The 27,878-nt window shown below is 40.1% G+C and overlaps 1 protein-coding gene across 1 annotated transcript in view; it reads right to left on the minus strand.

Moving 5' to 3' along the window:
• STARD13 (StAR related lipid transfer domain containing 13) overlaps positions 1–25,089 on the minus strand; it is a 221,867-nt gene extending 196,778 nt beyond the window's left edge. Inside the window, exons 1-2 of the mRNA XM_084304217.1 lie at positions 24,975–25,089; positions 20,204–20,338 (exon numbers count right to left, since the gene is read on the minus strand). Of these exons, the coding sequence (XP_084160343.1) occupies positions 20,204–20,338; positions 24,975–25,085 (246 nt within the window). The 5' untranslated portion in view covers positions 25,086–25,089. The remainder of the gene's footprint in view (positions 1–20,203; positions 20,339–24,974) is intronic.
• Positions 25,090–27,878: the final 2,789 nt, after the last annotated feature.

A 27,878-nucleotide genomic window follows, 5' to 3' on the forward strand; every position in this document is an offset into this window, starting at 1 on the left:
TTATATATGTTTCTTGTGCTGCTGAACTTTTCCCCAGGCATTGTGCTCATAGGTCATGAGTAAATTCCTGTAGAAGGACTCCAGCTCACCTCCATGCAAACAAACTATCCCCTGACCTGCAGGACTATTTTCCTTTGCACAGTGTCTTCTTGCACTGTTTTCACACTGTTCTTAAATATTAAAGTAGCCATTATTTTTTTTCTGCTTACCTATTACGGACAAAGCAATTTCAAGTTGTGAGCAAATGTCATAATTCATTGGTCCCAAAAGCAAGCCTACGAAGTAACAGTGATGTAACAGTGATTCACCAAACACTTGCAGAGAGCCTTCAGAGAAGCATTTAATGATGGGATGTAGCAGAACATGAAGATACTTGCACAGTAGCCATGGATCCAACAGAACAAACAAGCCACCATCCTAATCAACATCCTCTTGAGGAGGTGGAAAAAAAGGAGTCAATTCTCAACAATAAATGCCACTGCACCTGAAATTCTCTGGTCAAGCTTTGTGTTATTTAATAGCCAGAGTTCATTAGGAGTTCCTTAAAGAAAGTGGGCTAAACAGAAAAAATAGCTGCCTTCACCATCTCTATCAGTAGAATCACTACATTCTTCAAATGTTTTGCAATTGTGTGCTCACCGTGCTCCCGCTGGGACTGACCTGCCTCCAGAAAGCCACTGCACCCTGTGCCTTTCCTATCAATCCCTAAGAAATCTGCACCCACTTCTTATCTGCACCTCCACAACTGAAACTTCGGTCTGCCCTATACATTGCTGAATTGTGGGTTTTGATCTTCACAATGTGAGATCCAGGGCATTATTGTTCAATATAAAAAGCAGCATAATAGTACATTGGCAAAACATCAGGTAAATACATAGGAGTAAAAGGCAGCTTGGGCTCATTCCCACACCGAGCAGCTTTATCATCAGGAGAATTGTGGGGAAAGGAAATGCTGAGAAAGGAAACTGAGAACCAGAAGTCATTAGGGTCATAACTCATATGCGAGACAAAGCAAAGTGTTTACTTTAAAAATTATTTAAAGCGAGATATTGCTGAACACATCATTTCCCCAGTGATAGCTGACATCTCTGGCAAGTATTTAAAAAAAATGCATGCTCCTGGGATAAAGGTTTTTTTGTAGACGAATGCTACCAATATTGATTACAAAGAGAAGGAGAATCCAATTAATTTTCAAAAGCACGTGATTTCTGAAAGTTGAAGCTAGTCAAGAGAAGCGATAGTATGTGCAAATACTCAGATGGACACTTGTTAGGGGATCGGGTCTGTCTTTTAGGATTCTGTTAGAATGCAACAGGAGCAGAACTGCAGAGAAAATACATTATTCTGAGTCATTTTCTGTGGGGAAAACAAAACTAAGCAACAAGATATCAAACAAACAACCCCCTAAATCCCAAACCATCTTTTCTTTTTTGTTCTTTCCATTTCTCATTTCATTATGCATGAACTGCTCAACTCAGGAAAGCCTGAATAATTCAGAAATCAGAACCTGTCTTTCCCATCCTCAACTGCAATTCTGTCTTTTTCTGGATCCTCCCAGAAGGAAGCCCCAGGAGGGGATTTCTCCTCACATAGCTCCCCTCAAAGCCCAGTGGGAGTTTCAGTGAAGGCAATCCTGCCATGCACGTGGCACACACCACGTTGTAGGGCCACTTCGTCATTCCTAGCAATCCACTGCCCCTACTTATACCTAGCCGTGTCTATGGCTCTTCCCCGAGTATTTTACCTGTATTGTTACCTCTGACACCTCCAAAATCCAGCTTTACAGGCTGTCACTCTGAAACTCAACCTTTCTTGCATCCGTGGAGTTGTGGAAACTGCTCCTCCCAGCCCATCTTCCACACACTCATGGATGTGAGAGCTGAACATCCTGCTCATGATATGGTAAACCTAATTGCATAGTTATAGCCACCCTGAAGGGAAAGCCAAACTCTCATATGCCTAAGGGGAGTGGTTTAGCAAATTTATATGCAGATGGAAGTATATTAAGAGCAAACAGCTAGTCATTGACAGAATAAATATTCCCATAATAAGCGTATAACAAGGAGCGAAGGTATGGCATGCAAAGCAGATGGCTGATCTGTGCAACTAAACGTGCAGGTCCCAGCAGCCTCATTTAGGCTTAGCACTTCCCCTTTTTTTAGATTCTTCAGGTTCTCCAGAGACGGAAAATAACAAAAAAAAGAACAGGCAATTCCAGCAGATTAACTGCTGATCCAACTCAATGAGATCTGCCAGGTGACACACATCGAAAATCAGGACGCCCCAGCTTCTGATCCACCGAAATGCCTCCCACAAATGCGTACCTTTCAGTCAAACCAGGGGAATTGTCACCCTTAAGAGCCTCGGTGATATCCCCCAGCTGAGTGAGGCAGCCAGAGTACTTAGTTGCCAGAGTCCCTGCTTTGCAAATGAAGCCTTTGCAGGCAGAGGAGGGTGTAAACTGGGAGGCTACGAGATGCCAACCATGTTAGTGGGATGTTGACTCACTGAAAAATGCAGCTACACAGATTTTACTGGGACATCTGTCAACAGCGCCATGAATGCCTCAGGCAGCAGGGTTCAGGACTTGCCTCGCTATGGTAGGTTTGAGGAAGTAAACGTTATTACAAAGAATGAAAGCAATTTGGTATTTTGTATATTCTGGGCTAGGTAGGAAGGAGCGAAGCAAGTGTTGGTGGTAGTATACAAGAGAGGTCTGCACAGCTGGGAAGATGATTGTGTGACTGAAGGTGCAGGACTGAAGATCAAAACATACTTTCTGTACTGAAAGAGACCTCACGAGGGACGTTAGCCAACCATTTGCATTCTGCCCTTCTGACTTCCATCTGCAAAACGAAGATAATGGATGAGACATATTCTTAGGAACAACACGAAGTGTCCTTGGGTCTGAAAACCTAAATACTGCCATCCACCTCTTTGCAGGCGTCCTTTTTTTTCCTGACACAAAAAGCAGGGGATACAAGAATTGTAAAGGCAGATGAAAACTATTATTACAGAAATGCCCGTCAGGAAGTGCTGTATGCAAACTCAATCATGTTTACAGAACGCTTTCAGGTCCCCACACTAAAATGCTAATTATCATTAGGAGTTTGTAGTTGAAAAGGTCTGATGAGTGCTTTTGTATGACAAAAAGAAAAAAATCATCCACTGATAAACCTACGTTTGAGAAGCAGGGGAGGGAAACATTTCAGTGTTTTGTCCTCTTATTGCCTCCATAGTGATTTTTCAAAGCTATAGAAAATTTACAGCCTGGCTGGCTGCAAAATTTATTTTCAGCAAACACTCTCTTCAAATTACTGAATATTTTAGACTTGCCATATGGTACATAATTTTTATTCTCACATAATGACCTTGAGATATTCAGAGCTGGAAAATGTCTAGTACCAGTAATTCATTTCAGAGCTAGGGGGACCTTTTTAACATAATTTTAATATCTTAGAGTAATATATTTCTTAGGGAAAAACTCCCTCATAGTTGCTGTCAGCCTACTGACTAAACTCAATGCCCAGTTAGAATTGCTAGGTAAAACCAGCTCACAGCAATGCTTCTTCTGTGTACATAAAGCTAATTCTTACTGGAAGAAAATGAGTTACCTGTGATATTGCAACCAGGGGATTGACCCACCACACAATTCCAAGAGACTTGTTTGATATAAGCATGAATACCATGCTTATATGCTCTTCCTAGCTGTGTCCCTCCTTACCCTGACTAGCCTAGACTATTTTCTTGTCAGGGGAGGCTGTAGCTCCTCTAGTTCTTACTGCAGGCTTTGAGTTTAGTCTGAGATAATAAACTACGTAATTAATTTCTACCAGCAACTTCCTGAAACTCAGATATGGTGAAAAAAAATTCATCTTGCTCTTCAACCGCTGGGGACTGTATATCAAATTTGCTGGAAATGATGGATGTTTGCTTCTCAGATATCATCACGTTACCCTCACATCTGCTGTGGACAAACCAGAAGCATCCCCTCCGAGACCACTCCTGGGAAGCTTACCCAAAGCAGACCACCAAGGGATGGACACTCCTTGGACACTGGAGGCTGCCGGACAGTAAACGTGTGAAATGCATGCCAGCCAAGAGGAAGGGGGGGGCACAGGTATGCTGTAGGCTAGCAAGGACCATGAAGAGTGCCAAAATATCTTGATTTCCCAGGGGGCACAAGCTGCTCTTCTAAATGTCAGTCAATTTGCAGCAGATGAACTCCACACGGCAGAGGCATGCACAGCTCTGCACCAAGATCAGTCTCCCTCAAAATAAAGGGATAGACCACTCAGCTGAGCACAATAAATATGTTCAAACTAAATGTCCTAAGGAGTGCTCCGAAGAGGTATATATGAAAACTAGTGGTTAGCAGAGAAGGTAGCACTTTTGACAGACTTTGATAAAAAATTCCCTGCGGAGACAAACATCACCAACTGACTCACAGCCACACACCATCCAAAACTCCCAAGCAGGTTATGAGAAAAGGAGGGTTCTCAATTTAGCAAAGCCAATAACCGCAAAAAATTCTATCAACCCTGAAGCGGACAGTCCTGACCCTGGGTCGAATCCTGGCTGTGAGACAGAGATTCAAAGGCAAGTAGTCGTCGAAGCTACAGATATGCCCTCAGAACACAACACCTACCAAAAAGCATTTAAGAAGTCCCTGAAGCTTAAGTACAGCTGGGGATTAAAACTCATTATAACTATTTATTGTTAGTCAAACTTCCTCTGTGCAGACACTTCAGAAAAGATATGAAAAAGTTAGTGGAGTGAAACAACAGAATAGTAAGTGGACAGCAAGAAAAGGACACTTCTTTGAAACAGAAGCTCCCTGCCAACACAACAACACAGGACCTCTGCACTGTGAGATCCCAACAGAGAAGGGCTATGCAAGGTACAAGGTCGGGTGGGGAAACACGTGCATGCATTTCTGGAGTGTTTCCAAAGGACTGTCATTGGCAGCTATGCCTGACACCTTGATCTCCACGAAGGAAGTATATAAACACGTGAAAGGGATGTGCAATCACTTGGCAAACACTTTCAACTGACTGAATTTGATTCTCTCTAAACATGCCTGCAGTGTAAGCCATTAGCTCAGCTGTTCAGCCTCTGTTGGTCACAGGCACAGTCCATGGTAATTCCCAAGCTAATGGACAAAGAAAACCTAAAAGACATCAGCAGGTAGAGGTCTGTAACATGCATGTCTAGGGTACTGCAGCTATTTTTGTGCATATTTACTGGAAGGATGGCTAGAATGTGCCTACTAATGAAAGACAGAAGTGGTTTGTTGCAGCCTAAGGCTGCTCAAAAAGCTTGAAGAGACCTTGCAGATTCCAACCGAAATGTCACCCCATACCTGGAATTGAGAGAAGAATAAACAGAAGTGATCAATGTTAAAGTGGGATCAAACACAGAGATCTATGTCACCACTCTTCCTTAAGCTGGGATCAGTCCACTGATCTGCACATGTGAACCCAGTGCAGCTGACACTTTAGCATTTACAAAACAAGATCACCATCTTAGCACAGGTGATTGTTATATGCAATGAGCTGTTTCTGCCCAGTGACTCCTGCAAAAGCACAAATAAGATTTCTGGCCTAGTGCAGACCCTGGCACTACTTGTTTTACTTCAAAGCCACCCACGTCTCCTTCACAGTCAGTATCTAGAATGGGTATCTAGAATGAAGATGACTGTGTCCAGACTGAAAAATATTAAAATTCAGAGGGGATGACTGGATTAGAACATGGCTGGACCTAGAGCAATACTAGTTTCGTGAAAAAAACAGCAAAACTCATATACAAATTCCCTTTGCTTCTGTCCCATGGCTCATCTGCCAAGGGGAGCATTCAGAAGTGAATGACATCTGTTCTCTGCCTTACGGCAGTACAGCAGACAAAGGACTGGAAGTTATGAGATTTTCTGGATTCATCCCTGCTGTGCAAATTCACTGCCTGCACAGGCTTACCCTCAACAACAGCATCACGATGGCTCAGATCATCTGGTGGGAGTGGGTAGAGTTAGTCTGGAAAGAAACTGAAAGAGAGCAGGTGGCAAAGAAAAAGTCACATGCAAAATTCTGGGCATGAAAGAACTGTTGGCTATAGTTACCAGTGACCTTGACCCACAGAAGGGAATCTCTCTCCTTGAAGACCAGCTCTACTTGCTCTGCAGATGGACATTGGGGAAATTTGAATAGTTGACAGTGATGAATAAAAAGTTAACACTCTGGGCAGTTGACTTGATTGGCAAAGATTAGATCTGAAGCCATCATTGACATTACAGAGATGGAGCAACAGGGTGTATTTTCAATTCCTGGTAAGCATACACTCAACCACAGAATTTCTAGGTCTAGATACAACACCCTGCACATAGAGAGCTGCTCCAACATTGCGGCTATCTGTTCAACTGTTCAGGATGCCCACATCAGCAGCCTATGTGCCCTCTGAGCCTGAGGTGAGAAAAAAGATAGATGAGAAAAATGAACTACACAAAATCAACAGAGTTACCCTGGTTGTGCATGTAGTCATCAGCTGCAGCAGCAAATCATCTGAATTCTCAGATGCTGCCACAGAAATGTATGAAACTACTAAAATCTGACTGAAAAAATATATATTTGACCCAGGCCATGTTCTTTGGTGTTCTCTCCCACAAAGTCAGAAGAAAATGATACCTGGTTACCATACGTTTTGCAAAGAGTAGACAAGGCTGAGTTGCAAGGCTGGTCAGTAGATGAATCCTCCTTTTTGCTGATGTAATGAACATCTTCAAGAATACAGGGTGGACAGGTGGCCAAAAACCAACTGAGGACAGGGATTAAGCTCCAGAACTACTTCTTTTTTCTATTTTTTCTTTTCTTCCTGTCACCACAAGTACTAGGACCAGGATGGACAAGACAACTTTACTGACCCAAACCAGGTTCCCCATAAAAAAAAAGGGTTCATTAAGAAAGACGGCGTGCATGCACACATTGTTATACTTATTTGCGTTTCAGATGGTTGTCTAAGATCTCACTAAATTCACTCCCAGAAGACGCTTAATGACTGGTTGAAAAGCCGGTGCAATACAATCAGCAAACAGTCTGTGAGAATATGAGGATTTGCATCTCAAAACGCTCAGACTGTGCAGACCAGAGTCACCACTAGTCTAGAAAGACAGTTATGTCTGACATCAAAGCATGGTTGTATTAGGATTGCATTGCCTGAACAAGAAGTGAAGAATAATTTACAGAGCCAAAGCTATAGATAGAAATCTCATTAGGCAGATTATCTGAGCTGAAATTTCAAGAACCTTTGCTAAACTATTTTTATACACGAATCAAGGCCGACTCCATAAAAAAAAAAACAGCATCAAAAGAGGTCAAGGCTTTGGATTTCACGCTGCATCCTGAACTAGTGTTTCAGCAGTACTGATGCCGAGTACTGATTTGAGCTTTTGCTTCACCTTGCTGCTGATGCAGAGGGAAGAGTGCCACCTACTGAGTCACTTGTTACGCTTCCTGCAGCTTCTGCCTTTCCTTTCATCCCTCTTGGCACGCTGACCACACCTGATCCCCCCTGGCTGTGGGGTATTTCAGAGTGCTCCCATATACCATGTGCCCGCCATCAAAAAAAGCTTCCTGATGCTCTGTAATTACTGAAGGGAGCGAGGAGGTGTTCAGCCTGGGAAATTAAAAGAAAATAGCATTCCCTTTCCACTTATGCTGGTAGAAAGGTAGCAGGAAACTTAAATCAAGTTGCAGATCTCATGGGAATCACTTTCTGACAACAAGTGTGTTTTACTGAATTTTGTATTTATCTGTGCAGAGATCTCTTGTATAGTAGGCACAGCCACGGATCAAGCTGGGTCTAAAAACACAAGCTACAACACATTTCTTAGGACATTCTAGGACTAAGGAAATACAGGCTACAGGAACCAATGGCAGTAATTGGAAACATGTAACTTTTTTAACTGTGCTCATGAAGAAGATCAAAATATACCCAAAGCAGCTGAAAGGTAAGAAACAACAGAATATTCTGAATTTTTGTCAGTTTGGTTATCTTTATTCTCTTGTTCATCATTTTCGTGATGCCTCTGCTTTGTGCTGAGAAACAAATGGCCTTCCTTCAATAGAAAAAGTTAACCGTTTACCATTTCTTGGATTTTTATACACTCAGAGTACCATACAATTTCCTCAATATGGACATCAAACCGTCAATTTTGCATGTCTACTTACATCTCAAGTCCCTTTCAGTTAGTCCGAGATGGGCCATCACTGTCACTCTACAATTTTCCTCTGAGTTCCAAATCTTTTCCTCTTCTTTTCTTAGCAGTGGTGATTGCTGGCTTATGGAGCCAGAATACCACTGGTCACTTCAGTGCCTGTGTAACTCGCTAGCCAATGTACGTTACAAAGAGCCCAGATTCTGCTCTGGCCTCAAATGATAAAACTCATGGTTTTAGACAGAAGTATGAGACATGTAACTATCTCTAGGCATGCTCAAACTAAAATTTAGTGTGCAAGTCAGGATGCAACAAGGAGTCTGGAAAACAGGACCTACAACAGAAAGTTAGATGAACCACACTGACCTGAAGAAGGAAGGCAGAAGGGAAAGAATAAGAACAATTTTGCGTATTAATGATGAATGCAAAAAGACATTTTAGAGCAAGAAACCATAGTAAAGCTTTCTAATAACTGCAGCACTGAAACATATAATCTAAACAGACTCTGTAGTCTGTCAACAGTTTTTATTAAAAAAAGGAAGTTAGACTAACTTTTGTCGGGATGACATAGGTATAGGTGATTCTGACTCACTATATGGGAAAATAGCCTGGAAGTCCTTCTGAGGTCTCTCAGACCACAGGTTACTCCAGTGCCTCGACACAGCTGTGCTAACTTTACTGCTGTCCAGATGCACAGTCCTAGTTGCAAAGCCTGATTTGCTAGCTGATATTGTAAGACATGCATGTACCTCTGGAAATCTTCAGTTCAGTTTGCAGCGTGCTGGCTAATGCACAACACTGTCAAGATCTACTTTAATGGCTTGTCTGAAAATTTGCACAAGTACATTTTGCAATACAGAAGCTTCAGACATTTTTATTTTCTGAGCACTTTGGTTTTACACCAGGTGATTATTCATTGTAATATTTAAGCCATGTAATGCCAATTTAAAGAAGGTCATAATTTTGACATGTGGCTGCTTCAAATAAAGTAGATTATCAGCAGGCCTCATCTAACAACTAGCAGTTCATCTCTAAATCAGTACTTTATCAGTCTGTGTTTAGTTCTGGGAATTTACCAAAATGCCAGCTGAATTGTAACTAGATAGAAACCTTCTGCAAATAATTTTTCTGAAGTTGTATTTCCTTCCATACATCATGAAATTATAGGAGAGATCTTCACCTCCGAAGTTTTTGTCTGTTTCCCCATGAGTACACCAGGCAATTACAGCAGCAAGACTTGCACATCTGAACCTTCTGCTGCCAAGAACAGGAAAAACTGGCTGCTGTAAAAATGAATGGGAAAATGCAAACACTGGATAATATCAACCTACTTTCTCATTCTTGTTGGAAAGAGCTTTCTGTTTTGCTTATTTTTTTCTTTCAGAAAAGTCATCCTGAAAAACAAAACAAAAAACAACCAGCCCTCAATTCACTGTATTTTCACATTTTCACATTCCATGTGTTCCAGGCTTGGATTTACCATGTTCCCCCTTTGGGAGCATTACCAGCAGTGAATTTATGTTATCTGTCTCTTCTGTAGGTAAGCCTCCAGACTCCAGGGAGAAGAAGAGGAAACACCTCTGCTGAGACAAGAGCTCCAGGAGAGCAGTGCTGAAGGCTGCTGAGGAGCTGAGCTCTCACACTGTATTTACAGCATGGGGCCTTGAATCCCTGCACCTCATCTGTTTGTGGATGTGCTTCATGACTCTGGGACAGTACAAGACTTGAGCAAGTACTGTTGCCCCATACTCCCTGATTCCCATAAGACACATGCGAGGGTAGAATGCACCCTCTTTCTTGGTAGGATCTGCTCTGGATAAGAGAGAGTCCTCTGTAGCACTGACTCCTCTCTAATTGCTGAAGCACTGCAGAGGCTTCTGGAGAAGCAGTTCAAATGCAGTTCACTGTGCCAGCAATGCCCAGGCTGCTACATCCATACAGCAAACTACCTGTGTACAGAGAATTACTGTTAAAAAACTGCAGTCCATAAAAAAAACAAACAACAACAAAACAGGTATAGAGAGACATGTATATGAATTTTTCTTCTTAGTTTTTATTTATTTAGTTATTTATATAGATAGATAGATGGATAGATAGATAGATTTTTTTTTTTTTTTTTTACAAGAAGGAGGAGTTACAGAAATCTGTAAGAAGAGTCCTGGGAAATGATTGGGTACACCTGAGAAAAAAACAAACACAGAGCTGCTGCATAAAATAGCTCAAAGTCAAACAGAATCCTGAGCCTTCCTGCCTGTACCAGCTTTAGCACACATCACTTGCACAAAGGACTGCATAATCCTGTTTCAGTGCTGTCTGGTACCGTACATCCCAGAACAACAGGGTGGCAGTTAAGCAAAGATGCCTCCTCCCAAAAGAAGCACAAGAGAAAGTTGTACCTTGAGAGGGATTATCTCTCTGCTAGAGAGACGGGATGCATGATTTGCTGTATTCATTTGCATTAAAAATGCTTTCCTTATGCATTGTGCCGGCCTCTGTCCCTGGTCTGTTATAGATGGAAGTCCCTTCTTCCCTAGCGTGGGAAACAGGGGAGAGCAGTCTACAAGCTCTCAAGAGTACAAAGAGCCTGGAGGCTTGTATTATGAGAGACCTTTGCACCACTGCATAAGTGGGACTAGAGGTCCGACTCTACCCAAGCTCCAAAGCACCACACACAAGCGCTGCTGCAGTCCCGGCAGGACATGTTTTTAACTATACATTGCTGGTAATTTTAGAATCTCTCCTCTTTCCTCTTGCTGTGAGCAACTATTATTGTAAAAGTCAAAGGATCCAGCTCAGTTGTGTGCACTGTCCGATCAACATGCTAAGTAGCTGAGAGAATCCTGCCTGAATAAGAATGACAAAAGTCCCAAAACAGGGGCCAAGATGGTGCAAATGAGTACTAGCTACACTGAAAGAGAAAGAACCATGATTAAACTATATACATAGAACATTTAACTTTTTTTTTTTTTTTTCATGGTGTTACAACAAATGTACTACAGGGCCAGAAAAAGAGTAAGCAAAAACCTGACAAGTATGTAGACAGATACGGTAAGGTTGTACACGCCTCCCTGAAGAAAACTGCGTGCTCAACAAATCCCACAAACAAAAAGAGCAGACAGTCTGTTAGGGTCCAATCCAGCACACACCTGCCAATCTCACCCACAGGAACCGGTGTACCTCATAGCCTGTTCTTGTCCGTGGCTGCTGCAAAACATGCTAGAAAGCCGTACTGTTATTCAATTAAATAGACAATGTGTTGCGCCTAAAAGCACAAGTCCTGCTGCTGGTGTAAAACATGAGAAGGGAAGAAAAGAGTTAAAGTGTTTCCTTTTTGCACATCATTGACGAGGAAGTTCACTGTAGGGAAGTAACGTTATATCTCTTTGTATTTGCATATGTATGGTATAATTTACTCGTGTGGTTCCTGATCGCTTCTTGTCACGCATTTACAGAGATTCTTATTTTGACAGCTTGCATCCCACATCTACTGACAGTCAGTCAGGGCATTTCAGTCTGAAAAGCAATGCGTTTATGAGGCTGTGTACCAATGCTGAAATATAACTCAGCAATGTTAGTGCTATGATTAATAAGATGGCGCTATTATGAAATGGGATTGTGTTCCTGTGAACAATCAGTGTTATCAGAAATAAAGCACAAAAAGTAGCACTGATGAGTACTAGTACCTTGCACTTGGTTTTCCCAAAGAATTCAGCTAGAGGATCTGAAAATTAACGTAACAACGATGTCATTCTAGAATATTTTTTTCAATTTGCATATGATAACCACATCTAAAAAAGCCAGGTATGACAAGTAGGCTCCACTTGTGATGCATGTGTTAGTGAATCCATGACAGTCATGCAGCTCTTCTTTCATCACTAAGGCTTCACGAACCCAGATGGCAAATCTCACCTTGGACAGGGACTACCAGGCAGGGGCTGGGCTGGGCTGGCTGAAGCAGTGCCCTCTCCACACCTTACACTGGCTGCTGCTGCTCACAGGGTTTTTGGCTAATTCATCACCAAGCCCAGCTGCTCAGCTGCCCCTGTAGTCCCAGGGGAACTGCTGGTGGCCCTTGCAGAGGTGGGTCACTGCGACTTCACAACTGCTCCTTCCATCACTCATGCTTTCAAAGTTTTTCTTAAAACATATCAGTCTGAAATATTTAAATAGCCATGTAATGCAGAGAAATAAAATAAGCAGTTTTAGTCTCCTCCCAATACCTATCAGGACACCATACACTTTTAGAACTGTATCAAAGGAACCTTAATCCAAAATGAGCTATAAATTTCCATTTTACCTACATTGTATGTAAAAAAATGCCTATAAATTACCTTGTCAATATCCATCTAAGAGTAATTATCATGAAATTATTATTTCCCAAAGCTGTGTTATGAATAAGGAAAAAGCTCTTTCATTTTTCACGCAGATAATGCAATAATCTCCTAAAAAAATATACAAAACATGTCCCTTGTCTCCAAATAATCCTTATGAAAACTAAATGAAAATAAATAATCTGATGTAAAAAAATAACACTGTGTAAAATGGATACCATTAAAGTAATTTAAAAACAAATATTTTCATAGATTAATTTAATTATAGCAGTTCAGAGTAATATTAATATTATCAATATTATTGTACAGCTACATTGTGATTGTCATCTTGAGCTGACTTCAACATTTTTGTCAGGAAAAAAATGGAATTGAGCAAATAATGAAGGAACTGTGTATTTTAAGTATTTTAAGGAATGTTATGAAATTCACCGAACAAAGTAGTTGATAAATACTTCCCAGTCAGTTCAGCAACATGCCACAATGTGGTCCTAAATGAATCATAATGATCTAAGAGATTTCATTTACTTGGAACTGACACTAACATTTCAAGAGTCTCATCAATCAAGACGACACGGTCCTTTCAGTCCCTTTGGAGGTCAGGGTTACCACCACCAAGAACTAAACCCACCCCTTTGCTATCCCACCATCTGTATGCAAAGCAGCTGCGGTGCAAGATGTTGGAGTCTTCTTGCTAAAATACTTCAAGCGACATTTGAAAGGTAGGTGGGTAAATCAGAATGAAGAACGTGACCTGATCTGTGTGCATTTGGAAAAACTTTTTGGGCTGTGTGTGTTTGGGAAGACTTCTCTTTCTTTCATCTGTTCTTGTACTAGTGAAAAGAGGCCTGCTCGGACACAAAAGAAAGAGCAAACTCCACACAAAACAACCCCCTTTTAGCTCTAATCAGCTAAATGCAGAAGCAAAATTCCAAGAAGCTGCAATAAAATTAGCAGGTAACAATCCCGTCATCCCTCACAAGACAATGAGAATAATGACAGCATTTGTTACCATTATACATAAATACTACGATGCCAAGATCCATTTTAAAATTTATAAGCTTTATTAAAGGGAACTCGCAGCTCAAGACACCATTTCTAAAATGTGAAGGCAGTGCCCTACAAACTGGCCCTGTGACCTCTTTCATTATGGCAATTTTAGGTATAGAAAACAATGAAAATGTGTAATGAAACAATAAGTAGTCCTGTACGCACAGTCACTTACACTATTCATGTACCTCCTCTAGGTTAGGGCCTGGTTCTGCCACCTTCAGAACTGACCCTTCAGAAAAATGGTCTTTGGCATCAGTCCTGCAAATGCTGCTCAGACACTCTGTCTGTCCAGTGAGATGGATGCAGTGCGTGCTTGTTTGGTATGCTTACACCTTCTGGATTCATAAAGCCCAGTCCTGTTCATACTGAGGTTTCCCAGCTCTGCAGAGGTGGGTAGACTGAGAATTTAGGCACAGAATTTAGGACTGTCTAGAAGGTATGTTAGATGTGATTTCAGTGTAGTTTTCTTTGTAGCATTTTTTAAAGTTTATCCATTCCTTTACAAAATATTCACATTAAGCAACGCTAAAATTTATGCTGTGCTTTCCCTGCCCTGAAACACTTGCCGTGGCATCCTGACTTCAGCATAATGTGCAAGCGCGGCGATGACTGGTTCACGGATGGCTTTGTGGGCAGGAGCTGACAGAAGGCTGATGACCGATGGGAGGGGGGAATAAAGACAAAAGGGGGAAGAGATAGGACTATGCTCTGCTCTTTTGCAAACCCACCTTGCTGCGAACACGCTTTGGCCAGAGTGCTGTCAGGTGCACTGGAATCAAAGAGGATGAGAAAGCCTGGAGTGTTATTTATTAATATCAGAATGGAAAGGAAGGAAGGAAGGAAGCTGTTTACCTTTCATTCCCTATTAGTCTCCTTGTTTTTTCCTGGAGCTAGTACAGGTTTTTGCCAGGACAATGAATTCCTCTACTACCAAGAAACTAGATCATCTTTCAGAAAGTTGGTGAGGATGTCATTTCTATGAATAATTTTGCATCTCTTATCTACATGAGCTATGCTACTTGTACAAGGACACTTAACTGAAGTACATACAGCAATCTTCAGCTCCAGCAAAATCAAATGATTGTGTCTTCAAACACACCATTTCTTTGATAAAATGAAGCACCAAACCCTGTATCCCCACTTCACTCTAGGCTTCTCATTTCATCTTCTTGCACTTTGTAGGTCACATAAAATGGCTCAACAAGAGTGGCAACAGAATGGGCAATGCTCTCTGGGGTAAGAAAATTTCAGGAGTCTCCACAGGACAGAAGTCTACTCAGGGTTTTACTATCAACTTTTTCAATGGGTGGAAGATAAGAGTAAAGCATGACCTGAAAAGTAAAGCCTGACCTCAGTAAATCCTGGTCACCTAGGGAAATGTACCCTACTAGATAATCAGCGTAACTGCTGCTGGAAATTGTACCATGAACCCTATTTATGACCATGTCCAGCTGTGATAGAGCGTGAAACTTCTTTTAGAGCCAGGTTACACACTTATCTCCTCATCTCAGATGTAAAATGAAGACTCTGCTTACATGTTTCACAGAGAAAGGGAAGATCAGCATGAGGTTTGTAAATATGCTAAGATTCTAAAATTCCAAAGGAGTGTTTAGCAGAAATACAAGCTGATATGAGTTGTCACGCTGTAACTTCACTTCTGCATTGGACATGGCAGCTACCTCATAAAAAGCTTGTCACACACACTCACTAATGGAATAATCTTTGATCCCTGCTGGTCCAGGGGCACGAATATTGAACAAGTAGTGGATGCGAAACACAATGATTTTGATTTTCCTTTGGTTGTTTTTACTTTCGAATTTTTCTGGTCTCAGACAATGTCAGAGGGTCAGGCAGGCATCACATTGCCTACAGAGAGATAATGACTACTGTAGTCATAGATTACAGTATTATTAGTTTTATATTTCTAAACAATGTCAAAAGATATCAGACATCTCTGGAACCTCTGACCTAAACTCTGAAATGCTGTTTATAGCATCAACTAGCAATTCTCAGGAAAAAAAAGAGAGAGAAAAAGAAAAGTATATCTTAAAAGAATCACAAACACTTTTCAGTCATGTGGGTTACTAGGCACTGTTTTGCATCCCTTTTTCTGAATCAAGTGGCGTAGTATATTAAAGTATAATTCCACAAACAGTTTAAGCTATCATAACCTGGCACTGATGCTGAAGGAAGCAACTCACTGTGTCTCATCCCCAGCCACTCTTCATCTCTCTTGCACACACGTTTATGCAGCTGAGCAGTGAACCAGATCGAGAATCCCCCTTAAAACAAGGTGAAAAGCTGTTAAATGGTTCATTTTCAGCCCTCTCTGCTTAAGGTACTCAAGCTATTTGTGGAACTAAAGCATGAGAAATTGAAACTGTGCTCATCAACTGTGCTTAAAAAGAAGACATAAAAGCAGTCTTAGCACTGATAAAGAAAAAAGCCCACCTACTTGTTACTGATATAGAAAGATTCATTTTCTTAATGATTCACAGAGCACACAGGGTATTGTGTTATCTAAAAAAGCAAGGGGGTGTTTGCTGATGGGATTTTCACATCACCTGGTATCAGACTGGTAAGTTACACCATCAGGGTGTACCATCTTGAAATTCACCATCTTGAAATTTCCTCTGCCCAGTGCATGGTGAGGCAGGCACTTCCCATCAAACACCAGATCACAGCTTGCACACCACGGGTGGGGTTTATTTCACCCAGCGCTAGGCACCTAGGCCTCTGCCAGTCACTGCAGGCTCTTTCAATACTCAGCGAATAGTCAAATGTCTAATATCAGCACTTTCAGGGCACAAAGCACCGCAACCAGGTGACCTACATTTAATGACTACTTCAGGCTAAGACATTTTGCTGTGGAAGTGCTATTTCTCTTCGTTAATGGAGTCTATACCATGTAGACATGGACTTATAAATGTCAGCATTTGTCAGATGAAATTTGCTGTTCATCTCTCAGACGCCTAAATTCCCTACCACCTTAGGTACATACCTCACAAATAATGTTTCCCACAGTGAAGCAACTTCTTTTTTTGGGGGGGAAGGAAAGAAGGAAGACAGGACATGACACATCACTGCCCTAAAACACTGTCCTTAAGAAAAAAGATTTTCACCATTATTCTGTCAAAATGTAACAAGTTTGAGTCATCGTTTAATGGCATATAAACAGAATACCTACTGTGACGTAAGTTTGCCAACAAAATCTTCATTGTGTCTTTTAATCTGCCAGCATGGTTGGAATCTATGGAAGTGTGCAGCTAACATCAATGCCTTGTACTGAGAATTGAACTGTGTCCAGCATAATTCAGTGCATATTATTCCTAAATTACTGCATCCCTGCTAATTCTAACACTGGCCTCCTCAGCTACATTTGCTAATCACAATAAATTGTAGAGTGTTTGGTTTTCTAAATGCCTGGATGTATGAGCTCCTGGGGAGATGAGACAGATAAGCTCTTTTTGAGTTCCAGACTCATAAAAAAACTAGAAGAGAAGAAAAAACAGCTTACCAAAATACAACTGGTCTGATTTAATCTCCGTGTCACTCCCAAGTTTGTGTTATACCACTTGGAACACAGGAGTTAAATGGATACAATCTTGGTGTGATACAGAAGGAAACAGGCCTTTTGTCCATTCTCTTTATTGTAATAAATACAATCTTGGCGTGCCCTTTTTTGTAAATATGGAAAAGTCTGTATCTTAAGGAAAACATGATGAAAGTTCAGTTATTAGAGACACATGACAGAAACATGCAGGAAGAATGCCTGGATCCAGACATGATATAATTTGTATTTGCCTGAAATATGCTTCGTACACAAAAAGCAGCATTTTGAAAGAAGAAGAAAAATTACCTACTCTCCTGAACAAAATCTGCAAACACTGAGTTTCAATGTTTATCTCTAATTTAAAGCACTAGCCAATTCTAAAAATAGACCACTAATTTCTAAAGAAATGGCGTGCCTCCAGTAGGTCTCTAGACTTGATGGTACTCTAAGAAACTGTGGTACTTCCTGCCGTTACTATAGCACTACATGGACTGTACTTACAAAGAAGTGTGGAACTGCTATTCACTGCTATTTATTGTATTAATACTTCATGAATTTCAACAAAAAGTGAAATGTGGACTTTGGAAAAGAAAAAAAAAAAAATAAAAATTATGTTTCAGCCTTCCCTTCCACACACTTCCAGCCAAACAACAGCATTACTGTAACACCACTTCAAAAATATTTACACAGCATTAGTGGGAAGGCAGTTAAGCAACTACACTTGTACGTGCCTGAACATTTGACCAAGGTAAAAAACAAATAAAGCTGACAAGTATCTTTATTTTTACTGATCTTTACTATCTATTCCAGCTAGAACAAACAACAAACTAGAACAGATGTTTGTGCTTTTGCAGAAACGGAAAAGAGCAAATCCATTTTCTAAGGAAAGGAAATTGGTAGTGGGAAGACAATAATGTTTCCAATTAATAAGCAAATGGAGCACACCTTCAAATTTTCACTTCAGTGAACAGGAGTAGGCTCATTTCATACAGAATTTGTAAGGTGTGTGAATATCATTTTTGGGTAAGTCAACAATATATTAAAGGCATCTTTAAAACCATCACAAGAAATTTTGCTTTTATTGAAAGTGAGTAGATAACTTGAAATAAACACCTCGTCAAGAGAAAGGGAACTGCTGAGCTATTAATTTGATGTATAATTACTGTTAAATTTTATTGACTTTGGGATCAGAGGAATGGAGGGTGGCATACACATGCCAATATTTGAAAATGCCTCTGAAGCTGTTTGTGGAAGAGATGCAAGTAGGACTGAAAAGGTAGGCAGAAAAGTACCAGAAAGTATGTTTAAGAGCAGAATAAACACACACCTAGTAACAAAGGCTAACAGGGAACTGTGAGCATAGCTTTTGGAGATCACATCTCAGTAATCTAGACAGGTTATTTGACTGAACATGCAGATACAATATACTTCCATTCCAGAAATCTTCTGATGAGTTATCTATCACAGACTCTTCCTGAGCTGTTAAGGAGGAATACCAGAAAATATACCAGGAAATCAAAGCTTCTTTTCACTGCTAACTAAAAGGCAGAGGAAAAAAAAAAAAAAAAAACAGCAACAAATGGTTGCTTTCTTTTACAGTTAATAGATATTACCTGACAGTCTCACAAATATATGTTCAATATACACATAAACAATCTGGAAAATGGAGGAATATAAAGGGACAGTTCTCCGATGATATTAAATTACAGACGTTAATAAAAACAAAAACTGTCCGCCACTTGCTGCAAAAGAATCTTGTGAAGCTGAATGAGCATAAGATAAACAGACAGATAAAAAACCACTATCAATAAATACAGTCAGACATGCTGGAAAAAATGGACTTAGGTATTATTCTCCACTTCTTACATGATTCCCGTAATTCAGTTTTTCACAGTACAAGAATTGCAGCCAAGTTAATAATCCAGTAGCAAATTTACAACAGAAAACATGTGGGATTTTTTTGTCCCACCCAAACTCCACAGTTAAACTTTGAACTCATGGCTACAAGATGATTTGTATATCAAGAGAGAAAATGAATATAAAAGACAACTTAATGGAAAAAAAATCCACCCTCAGGGGCTATTAATTGCAAAACCGTAATATGGAGTCTGGCTTCAACATGTGTACACAATGAACACCTCACAGGAAGTTGAGATGGCAACCTACCAGCTTACTCTGATCTTACACTGCTTTCCTGAACATCCAGTGTTGACCACTGTCAAAGAAAGGATACTGGACTAGAAGTACCTTGGATTCAATGAAAAGCAGCTATTTTTATGTCGTGTGATGTTAATGGACACTGCTGGCACCCAAGTAATTCACAGCTGAGAGACAAAAATATTTGCATTTTGGAACTATGACACTGATCCTAAAATAGCTTATTTTTACATGCAGAAATAAAACAACATTTGGCTATTGAGGAAGTGAATCAAACCTTTTGGGAAATACCTCTAATAGTTTAAACAGACTTTGGCTGCAGACTATAGCATCAGCTTGTAAAGAAATAATAATTAAAAAAAAAAAAACACAACACAAAACAACAATTATGGATTAGAAATAAGGCTTAACTAAAGCACCAGAGCCGAACACTTCCACTCAGAGAATTCAGGGTAGAATCCATCATGGATTGGGGGAGGATATCAACACCCAGACTAAACATCACAAGACACTTATTCCAAAATCAGCAATGAAGATCCAATGGTAGCATTGATGCCTGGAATCCACCACACTTAACCTCCAGATGAGATGAATTACTTTTCAGAAGTGCCTATTTCTTTCCATTTACTGTAAAGGCAGTTCAAGTAACTAGTTCAGATGTAGAAGTCTTCGTTAGAATTGTCTAAAACCAGATTATACTCATCCAACAGACTTGGAGGCTCACTGAAGACTGAGTTAACTTTTATCTGTACCCATTTTGCATACTGAATTCCTCTATGCAGTGCAATATTTGCAGAACAAATTACTTAGAAGAAACACATGGATGATTTTAACAATAAATAACAAATTTTCAAGGTACTTAACCTCAAAGTCAGAAAATGTTCTAAATATGAAGTAGTTACTTACATCAGTTTTAGGTCGTGCTCCAGTAGAGACTGGGTAAGGTAAACAATCTAGATCCTGGTAGTCCACTCTTCTATTTTTCCAAGATCCCTTTCCTTGACGATCTCCGTAAAAGCTCTTCTCCACTGGAACAGAGCACTGTAAGAGAATTTTAAAAACCCTGTAAATAAAGGCAAGTCATAAATATTTTTAATGCGAACTGCAAGAAAAAAGCACTGGAATTGTATCTTTTTAAAATTTTTTCCCATGATGTAAGGTAAACATTTGGCTTCAATCTTTTTTTCTTAAAAAAAAACCAAAAACCTGCTTCAACATTTTTAAATTTTGGTGTAAAGTGGCTTTCTTAACAGCTAGTATAGAGAACTGGAGAATTTGTAAATAGTTGTACATCTTCCTGAATATCAAGGAACTGAATGACTTAAATAACTTAAATGGATACCTATCAAACTCTCATTTTGAAATTACAGACCCCGAACTTTCCAAATCCACTTTTCTTTGCTCAACAGGTAGCTGGCCACACTTCTTTTTTTTTTTTTGCACAATGTTCCCCTATGCATCTTGATTTGCTTCAAAAGAACAACAAAGTGTGTGAGCAACAAGCAAGCCAAGCTGCAATCCAGTCTTGTAGAGGCTGAGGTACCCAACAACTTCTTTGCCTGTCTTCACTGCCTGTCAGTCTTCCCACATCTGTTGTTTTCCTGAACCTGTAGGTGATGGATGGGGGAGGAGAGTCCCTCCCCCATTTGACATAATCCCACATGACATCCTGATCTCTAAATCAGAGAGAGATGGATTTGATGGGTGGGCCATTCAGTGGATAAGGAATTGGCCTGAAGGCTGCAACCCAGAGACTTGTGGTCAATGGGCTATGTCCAGGTGGAGGCTGGTGATGAGCGGTGTCCCTCAGGGGTCTGTCATGGGACTGGTACTGTTTAGTATTTTTATCAGTGACACAGACTCATTGAGAGCAGCCCTGCAGAGAAGGACTTGGAGGTTCTGGTGGACAAAAAGCTCGACATGAGACAGCAGTGCTGGCTCGACATGAGCTTGCAGCCCTGAAGGCCAACTGTGTCCTGGGCTGCATCAACAGAGGGGTGGCCTCTGTTAGTGGAGGGAGGGGATTGTGCCCCTCTGCTCTGCCCTGGTGAGGCCCCACCTGGAGTGCTGTGTCCAGGGCTGGGGCCCCCAGCACCAGAAGAATGTGGGGCTGTTAGAGTGGGTCCAGAGGAGGGCCACAAGGATGATCACAGGGCCAGAGCACCTCTCCTATGGGGACAGGCTGAGAGAGCTGGGGATGTTCAGCCAGAAGAACAGAAGGCTCCAGGGTGACCTCGCTGCAGCTTTTCTGTACTTAAAGGGGGCTTATAAAAATGATGAAGGGCAAGTTTTTGCTCAGTCAGATAATGATAGGGCAAGGGGGAATGGTTTAAAACTAAAAGAGGGGAGATTTAGATTAGACATTAGGAAGAAATTCTTCACTCAGAGGGTGGTGAGGCACCAGGATGGGTTGCCCAGAGAAGCTGTGGATGCCCCATCCCTGGAGGTGTTCAAGGCCTGGTTGGACGAGGCTCTAAGCAATCTGATCTAGTGGGTGGCATCCCTGACCATGGCAGAGGGTTGGAACCAGATGATCTTTAAGGCCCCTTCCAACCCAAGCCGTTCTATGACTCTATGAGGACCTGTGTTTGAAGCAATCAGGGAACCAGGATCACGGATACACTGCAGAGCAGCCCCAAGCTGTCATTTACAGCCCAAGTCAGCCCATTTGTTGGCCACTCTCCCTCACAAGAGGACAAATTTGCTGCTGATCGATAACGGCAACTGCCCAGTTCCCTGTCAGAATATTCTTCAAGCTTTAAAATGAGGAGGCTTTGGAAAGCTGATGAGAGAAAACAGTGCGTGGTCCCAAAATGCTTGTAGACAATATATTATTGCAAAAAGAATTGAGAGAATGTGTAAGTTAGTTTTGTTCGATTAAAGTCATCTCTCTAATATAAGATGGGGTAATTATAATTAAATGATTTCTGTGTCAGTATCCACGAATGATAAATGACAAACTGAAAAAATGTGATTCTCATTCTTCAGACCTGCTGTTTTTTTTGTTTGTACTGAAACTCAGTGTAAGACATCAAATTGAAATTAAGGAGATGCATTAAACAATAGTGAAGCACATTGCTTACTGCAAGGCTGTTCTCTACTGCAAGGCTGTTCTCTCTTTGCCATTTCATTTACAAAATACCTCCTTTTAAACTGCTAAGAAAGACTTTTCTTACAGGAAAGGTACAGGTTTGAGAGGATCTGTACAGTTGCAGTTTGCCACAGCTGGCAGTTTTGCCGCTGGTCTATTCAGACAGTCCAGCTTTTTGTATTTAGAGCATGTATTTATAGCATTGGTGAGAGAATGTTTCAGAAAATAATTTGATGACAGATTTTTTTTCTGATCTCTTTTCTACATCAGATACTGAGTCATCCAGCCAGTGCTACTGCCCAATGCGCTTTCCTAAGCAGCAACTTGCACTTTGCACATACGTAAAGTCAGCCCAAGGTAAATTAAACTTCTTAACATTTTCCTAAGTTATTATGTGTTTTAGAAATTTTCTTAAATTTATTCACCAGAATACTGCTAGGCCCCCCTACTGTCACTCTGTAACTCCTCTAATATTTATTCACCAAATCTATTCTCATTAACTAGCAATTATTTAGACATCTTCCTGAAATATTTGCTCAACAGAGTATTATTGACAGATACCTTCATGATAGGAAAACTTAAAGAATAATAAAGCATTAAGAGTTACTGCCATGAGCAGATGAAAAATTCTTCAGTAGAAAATGAACTGGCTCAACGCAGTGATTAAATTATGAATACATTCCTCAGACACAGCATCTGCCATACAAAATAAACGCTCTTTCATCTGTTTAGAATTGCCCATGCCCTCAAGAGACCAATTTCCAGAGCAACAGCTTCAGCAAACATGTTGGCACTCACTCAGTAGTCACCTACTTCTGAGACCTCAGACCTACAAGTTGGCCTTGCATCTGTGAGCACTTCTCCCCAAATCTCTTTTCAATCATCATTTCTTGCTTCAATTCCCACTTTATATAATGTAAATAGGATAAAAACTTATGAAGAACCCATGAGTGGCTCATCATTTTATAGAAGCCAAATGTACACAGTTACTAGTAAACATATGTGAGATAGACCTTCTTCCAATTCAAGTTTCATTGTGAATAAATATGTGGAACAAATCATAAGCTATATTAAGCTATATTGCTTGGTCCATGCCAAATGGGATGAATTGATAAAAAATAAGTTACTCATATAACTTGTACAAAAACTCTTGGTTTGTTCTTTTTCTTCTCCACTGTGATAGTAATTCTGAAATTTCTCAAATCAGTTTCTTCACAGTAAATTTATGGAGAGATTTAGGAAGATGTATTACTCTGCTTTGACTATATGTTGAGGTCAACCAATTTTGAGGCAACTAATTCTGAGGCACTTAAACTAGAACAGATGATTCCCTTGTTCAGAAATGGTTTGAGTACTGATACCTTTTCTTAACCAAACCATGGCTTTTGCCTCAGGAGAACAGGCATAGCCATAAAATCAAAGGTGTTTGGATCACCAGTTAACAAAATCAGACTGGCTCTCAAAGGGAAGTGCTTGAACTCTGATGGATTGGATTTCTTTTTCAGGCTGAAAAAGCAGATTACATTCCCACTGCATTCTGACAGAAGACATTGAGCAGTCTCCTACCAGAACACAGAACACTGTCCACTAACAGACAGGCGAGTCGAGACAAGTGAATGATGAAATGAATTCAGTTGGACAGAGCTGGTTGTGACTTGTTGACATGTAGAATAAGAAAGAAATGACGGACAGGCCTGGCCACTCTTTCTAACATCATCACTGCAGAATATGGAAACGCATACTGCAAAAAGAGATGCCTGATTCCGAGCTTCCCAACTCAAAGGATGCAAACATTTACACCGTGATCTTTGCAGACATTTACTTAAAGAATTTATTTTTATAAAATGAAGCAGCAGTGATGGGAAAAGCATTCAAAAAAGCTCAACTTCCAGGAATTTCAAGCCAGCACTAACATTCAGAGCTGCAAATCCAAACAACTCTATCTTAAGAACTGACTTTAATCATAGCCTAAAGCAGAGAACAAACACTCCTACTTCTCACACTGTTCACTTTCCAGTTACTTGCTTCTATATTAAAAAATAAAAATAAAAATGCTTGTTCAAAAGTTGCTAAAATTATATTGTTCCGTCTTATTCCCGTTTTTTACAAATAAAAGCGTGGGTAACTGATGACACCTGCCATCACAAAATACCCTTAAATACAGTAATGCACCTCTAAAGAAAACATAATACCCACAAATATTAATTGAAATCTTTCTTGCGGTTATGTCTTTGAATAAACAGTACAAGTTTATTGTACTTCTAATTCACAATTTTCTATCCTGAAAAATTGCATCCAGTGTAATCATTTAGATCCAAATTCCCCTCTGAAAAGGGTGTTTAATGGTTTTAAAACACATTGACGAGCAACAAATTCAATCCTATGACATTTGTTTACTTGGCCTGTAGCTGTGTCTAAGCAGCTCATGAGATTTTGTTATTATTGAGTCAAAACTTTAAGTTACTTCACGCCTGAAGCTGAGCTCCTCAACCTACCCAGAAGCACAACCAAATCTGAAAACCATTGCTCGATGAGCATCTGATAGCTAAATGTTAGAAACATATCATACGACACACACGTTCTTACCAGTTGCTTGTGCCTTTTGGTAGAAGGAGTGCTGGAGGGAGAAGAGCCAGCGCTCAGAGCTTCTTCAATATCTAAATTCAGCTGTTCCAGTTTCTTCATAAGACATGACATAGAGTCTGACCATTCAGATCCTCTTTCTGGTTGGGTCTAAAACAAATCAAACATACGTTAAGTCTTAAAGCATCCAAGCTTTTTGCCACTTCAAGACTCATTTTTCTGGCAAGTCTGCAAGAAGAATGCTGACCAGCATTTTCGCTGTCCTTGGGTAACTTTCTTCATTTAGAAAGTTTATAGTATCACGCCAGTCCTCATTGAACATATTCATGGATGCTCTTCGTACCGAAATAATCACGCTCCACCTCTGCATCTGAAGTGCTTTCTAACACTTCATCTTCGGTGAACCACTGCCAGCTCAAGCTACATAACCAAGACTGAAACCAAAATAACTTCTATGTCTCTTCATTAACTAACTTCTATTTTAGCATCTCCATCAATTGCTTACTGTCCAGGATTCGAAAAATGAAGGTCATCACATACCTGTATTATATTCCTTACTATAAATCCAGACCTAATTAAGTTTTGCAACTTTCTTCTGTCTATCCATGAGGATAGACATCTGCCTGTATAGTCAGAACATTCTGTTGGTCTCAAACGTTTTCTGTTTTGATGGATGCGTTTTCCCTATTTATCTAAACTGTTTCACTGTATAGTGAAGACTTTAATCCTCTGTAGCACAACTGCCCAAAATACTTTTCTTGTTCCTTAGTTCCTCAAAGTCCTTTTCAGGGACTCCCATTGAGTATCTTCCCACAGCAATCCCTGTGCACGCTGCTGTGTTAAACCTCATTTTCCTCATTCAAATCACTTTTAAAGATTCCCAAGAAAAATACAGTCACAGGGACCTCCCTGTCGCCATGCATTAGTCTCTGTCCTGAAGCTGCTTTCAGTTCTTTAATATTTCTTACTTTCAGAAACAACGGATTTTTTCACATGGAATCATTTTATGGCAATCTATTTTAACAGACTGTGCATACAAACAGTAGTATTACATTGCCAGCCTGCCAAAATCCTCCGAGTATCGTACCAAGATTCCACAATACGCAGGGGAGCTAGATAAATATTATTATTATTTTAACTTCACAAAACTTTTTGGTGATTCGTTTCCTTATGATGGTTTAGCAAGTAGTGCTGAAAAAAACACTGTAATTTGTTCACTATCATAGAAAAAAAGCATTACAAATAGAATCCAGAAGGACCACTCCACTATCACATTGACATATCTGATTTCTAATGGAATTGTGCATCTTCACCACAACTGAGTGTAAGCCTCTGCAGAGCTTCAGACATTACCCACAGAAGAAGCTATTTTAGCAGGCATTATTTTAAAACACAGAAAATCAAGTATCTTTAATTTTCCAAATCTTTATAATTTTCGATTTTTTTTATGAACTCTAATTGAATATTCTATCTGAAATACTGTTCAAAGTGTTAAACTCTATTTCATCTCTGTAGTTATCAAATTCATTTAAACAATTAGTTGATTACTTCCCATTGTCTTCCCAAACACTATAAAGTAAAACACAGGATGCTCCCCAGAAAGTGAGTACCAAAAGGCACTCCTCATGTTGAATCCTTCCTGAGCAAGATGATCTTATGCAGGAAATGTGAAGAAAATGAAAGAAAATATTATCTAATTTCTGTATTTCTGGAGGTTGCATGAGTATCTCAATAATTTAGATAGAAAGATGAAAAATCATGGAGACATTAAGAAAGGCTTATAAATATTTCTGATGAAGATTTCGAATGCATGTAATAATAAACATATGTGATATTCTATAGTGTTACAATAAACAATACAGCTCCATGTGTTGAGAGGCACGCTTAGCTGTTGCATTTGATTAATACTTACCTACTAGATCAATATACTCATAGCATTCATCAATACTTTGTGATGCTTCTGAATGCACCAACCCCCGAATTTATTTTTTATTTGTTATCCTAAATTTCTTCTTTTACAGTAACAGAAGTCAGACCAGAGCCATTTCTTAGAAATTCACGTTTCCCCGCATTATAACTCTATTTTTCTCCATTAAGTTCTGTCTTTTCTAGTTCAGTGGGACTCTATAGTGTGTCTACTGAATGAAGGGGATGAGGAAAAAGATGAGTTTTCATTATCCTTCAAAATAAAGCTAAATGGGCCTACTTAACAAATGCCATTGACTAATTGGAAACTCAGCACAAAAGTGCTATTTGGAATAGGTGCTGATTGGCTACATATTTCAAAGGTTGCCTGAAATTCCTGCTGAAACATGATGCTGCTTACATTCAGAAATATACAGCTTGCACAGTAGGACTTCTAACAAGAGAATAAATTCTGCCTAATCCATTCACAAGGAACACAGCTCGTCAGTGTTGTGCCCTAGTAACGAGACTGGAGGCTGTGGAAGCTCTCAGAAGAGCACTTTGCAGTTGCTGTGTATCCTGCCCGTAGCAACTGCAGAGGGTGGGAGCATCTTTGGAAGCTTTTGCATCTTGCCCTTCAGGAGGGAAAAAGCCTGAGTCTAAAGTATCAAAGAACCACGGGCTGATTTATTCACTGTTTTTTCCCCTAAAAAGGTGTACAGGGAGAACACTTTCTGTATCCTCTCTTCATTCATTGGAGCCAGTCACTCGAGCAGCGCATGGGAATCCTATTATCTCTTGAAGAACCTGAAAGGCTTAGAGACAGAAGTGCATTAGAGGAACACCTCTTGTATGTTACACCTTGGACAACCCTAGACGGATGAACAGTAGTAGAAAATAAGACCAGAGAATCCTGTTAAACATTTTTTTTCGAGGTGGAGTGACCTTGTTTATGAAGATCATACCACACATTAAGTGGAGAAAGACATATTGGTCTTGAAT

Source organism: Netta rufina, assembly GCF_964035555.1.
Source record: "Netta rufina genome assembly, chromosome: 1".
Lineage (NCBI taxonomy): Eukaryota > Metazoa > Chordata > Aves > Anseriformes > Anatidae > Netta > Netta rufina.